Genomic DNA, 3,758 nt, shown 5'->3' with positions numbered 1-3,758 from the left:
TTAATAAGTTCCAATCAGTTCAGTTCAGGTTCAATAAGTTCAGTTCAGATAAGTTTAGGGTCAATAAGTTGAAGATAACGCACCCTGAATGTGATAGAAGATAGTTGATAAAATTATCATATTGATGAATAGACCGAGCGATCAAGTCTAGTCTACTTGCAAGACTAATTTAATCCAATTTTTAAAAACTTAAATACAGACAAATTTTTCTGCCTAATATTCGGATTAGACCAGACCAACCCAATTTTAAGACAAGAAAAAATGAACAATGATCATAAATTTTAGACTCGAAATGTAATTTTTGTAACCTATATTAAGCTTACGCATGAAAAACCTACCCAAAAAGAAAATGAATTATAATATTAGATGGGCCTAGTACACTAGACCATTGACATGAACCAAACAAACCTAATTTAAATTTTACAAAAAACATAACACAAAACAAGAAGCCCAATATATCCTAGTACACTACACTTTCTCCTTGCCTCCTTGAAGAGAGAGAGAATTAGCAATTTAGCATATCACTGAAGAAACAAAACAACCCCAGAAACAGAAACAAAAAAAAAAAAAGTAAAGTAAATCGAGAATTTCAACCCTCGAAAATGTTCCGTCAAGCGAGCGCACACCTCCTCCGATCTGGGAAATCTCGGTTTTTATCGACGGCAGCAGAAGTTCCGGCGACAGAAAATGTTGGTGTTTCAGCATTTTCGGAAAAATGGAAGAAAATGATACCAAATATTGATCCACCAAAAACCCCTTCTTCTTATATGAAGCCTCGACCTCCAACTCCTTCTACTATTCCTTCCAAGCTCAAGATTAATGTCGCCCTTCCTTATTCTTCTATGCTCTCCTCTAAAGAGGTTCGCTTTTTTTTTATTTTTCTTTATTGTGGGTTTTTTATTTTGTTTTTTGGGTTTGATTTGATATTGGTTTTGATGCAAGTTTTTGATGTTTTTGAGATTTATGTGATCCGGGTTTGTTGGATTTAATGCCTCTTTTTGTGGGGAGTTTGTGAATTTGGGATTTTTGTTGTTGTTTTGATGAGGAGTTTGTTTGTGCTTATTTGATTGTTGATGGTTTGTTTGATTGCGACATTTTTATTGGTGTTTTTAATGATTGATTTTGAGGTGTGGATTGTGAACTACTTGGATTGTTTATGGCAGAAAAGAAAGCTACAGATTTAGGTTGGTTTATTGTGATTTTGTTTGGGCTGAATGAGAAGCATCTTTTTGTGTGAAAGGATTGTCTTCATGTAATTTAAGTGCAGGGAAATTCTTCTAAGAAAGAAATGGAATGGGGGGTTTAATTTTAAGGGTAATTGCATTATGCTTGCTTCGTCAAAAAAAAGTTAAGTGAGACACTTCTCTCTTTTATATGAGAGCTTTTTGTGAGAAGTGTGTCACTTGTTTTCTGATAGAGGAAGTATATAGCTTATAAGGGTGATTTTAAGGGTTGTCTATTGGTTTTCATCTTTTAATTAGAGTGGAGATTTGTTGCCTGGGCCCATCAGTTGGCAACATAAATTCAAATCTCATTTCAGCTTTTCGGCTTCGTTTTTAATAGTTACTTACAGGAGGATCTTGGTTACGGAATACTGCTTTCGTAGTTTTTGGAAGGAATTGGTTCCTATTTTGTGAGGGTGGTGATGGAGGATTGATATATGGTAGTCTTACTCTTATAGCAGGGTTTTTTCCTGGTGGCGAAGATACATTATTGAAGAGTGTTATGACAGACGTGGTTGCCTATGTTGCGAAATAATAATTAGAATGGCTTTCTTCTTTTGGGCGGTGTGCCTGTACCTTTCAGATGGTCTGATGATTTATCAGAAAGAAACTTTAATGCTGATCTTGGCATGAAAATATTTTGTAAGTGGTAAAGGAATAATCATGAAGAAAACAGAGAAAGGGGCAGGACTTGGTTATTCTTTTAGGTGTTATCTATAGAGTGTTTGTAAATGGAGCTTTCCCCGTGATTGAGATTGTCAATGGGTTCTAGGTAATTTTAGTTTTGATCACGAGTATGTTTTATCTCAGGGGCTAAAATGTTTGTACCTAATTCTTGTGAATATTTTTGTTTTTGAGGCCTCAATGTGTCTTTTTTGGAACTCTGATGTTCACCTGGTTGATTTGCGGATATAAGGGACATTCTAGCATTTGAATTGGGTTAGTGAATTAGGGTAGTGGATATAGTACTTCTTATGAACAATTTGCTTTATTAGGCCTCAATGTGTTTTTCCAAAACCCTGTTTATTGTTATGCATAAATTGTAGCAGTTTGAATTTAGTTAGTGAACTATGGTAGTAAACACTTTACATTGTGCCCTTTTCTTGAAGACCCTAAAGAAGAGGAAATACCCCTCGCCTCATCCCCTCCCTCCCCCCAGAATAAAGATACATACATAATTACATATTACATAATGGATACATTTAGTAGCCTAGTACAATTCTTGATTGCTTAGTTGTTTCACAAGCTAAAGTTTGCTCGTTGGTTAATGCCATTTTTACAAAAAAGAACCTTGATGCTTTGCATAAATAGAACTCAACTATTATTGCAGTGGACCCACAGAATTATATGCTTCGACCTTTAGATTGTGATGGAAAATGTTAGAATGGCTCATAAGGACATAAAAATGTTTGCATACTTGTTATTTATGAAGTGCATCATGGTTATGGCATATTAGATGAAGGCTCAACTGGAAACAGTAGTATTGCTACAGGGGTACGGCGGCATACACCTAAAACCCTTCACAAGGTGGAAGCCTTTGAAGGCATTGAGAGAAAATGATCAATTATTTGCATATCTCATAGAAGTGCCCTTCTGACTTAATATTTATGTACAGAGCACACATCCTTGAATACGAATAGAATTCAAGAACACATTTTTGGGACAATAGACGAGACTCAACTATAGATCTATCCATTTCAAACACTCACATCAGAGTTATTCAGATATCTATGTGTTGATATCCTTAGTTTCTTACCTTTCTAAGTATTTGTACAACTTCCCTATCTGATATCACCTTATTTATTCCTCGATCTTTATTAGTTATACCAATGAATATAGGATGAAATTCCAGTGATCTCTATATCTGGAGAAGCTCATGCACTTTTTTTCATTTTATATTTGGTCCACTTTCAGGTTGATATGATCATAGTACCTGCAACCACTGGTCAGATGGGTGTGCTTCCTGGTCATGTTGCCACCATCGCAGAGCTGAAGCCCGGAATTATGTCAGTCCATGAAGGAAATGATGTGACTAAATACTTTATAAGCAGTGGGTTTGCGTTCATTCATCAAAATTCAGTTGCTGATATAGTTGCTATTGAAGCTGTACCTATTGAGCAAATTGACCCCGCTGCTGTTCAGAAAGGCCTTGCTGAATTCAATCAAAAGCTTAGCTCCGCTTCCACTGATTTGGAGAAAGCTGAAGCCCAGATCGGAGTGGATCTTCACAGTGCTCTTAATGGTGCCCTTACTGGCTGATATTTGGGCTGCATATGATTTTTCCTCCATTTTGATTCTCTTTCGAAGTGATGTTGAATGTTTAGGATCATTTTACTGTGCAGCTCTCTCTGGATGGAAAGTTTAATAAGTTTATGTGAAACAAGAGCCTTCCGTGCCTTTGTTGTTGCAATACTCACAGAAACATGGTTTTTAATGATCAGTGAGTACTGTTTTTTGTTTGTATGGCCATTTTTGGTCAATAGAAAAGTTCTCTCATTTGACATGTATCCTAAATTGCTGAATTGTTCATCTTTA

The 3,758-nt window shown here is 35.9% G+C and overlaps 1 protein-coding gene across 1 annotated transcript; it reads left to right on the top strand.

Moving 5' to 3' along the window:
- The first annotated feature begins 485 nt into the window (after positions 1–485).
- On the top strand, positions 486–3,758 carry LOC104892886 (ATP synthase subunit delta', mitochondrial). Its single transcript, XM_010678909.4, has 2 exons — positions 486–860; positions 3,138–3,758. Exons 1-2 carry the CDS (start codon positions 603–605, stop codon positions 3,480–3,482), a joined length of 603 nt encoding a protein of 200 aa, XP_010677211.1. The 5' UTR covers positions 486–602; the 3' UTR covers positions 3,483–3,758.

Source organism: Beta vulgaris, chromosome 5 (genome assembly GCF_026745355.1).
Source record: "Beta vulgaris subsp. vulgaris cultivar EL10 chromosome 5, EL10.2, whole genome shotgun sequence".
Taxonomy (NCBI): domain Eukaryota; kingdom Viridiplantae; phylum Streptophyta; class Magnoliopsida; order Caryophyllales; family Amaranthaceae; genus Beta; species Beta vulgaris.
The sequence above is the reverse complement of the archived record's forward strand: the minus strand, read 5'-3'. Positions and strand labels throughout refer to the sequence as shown.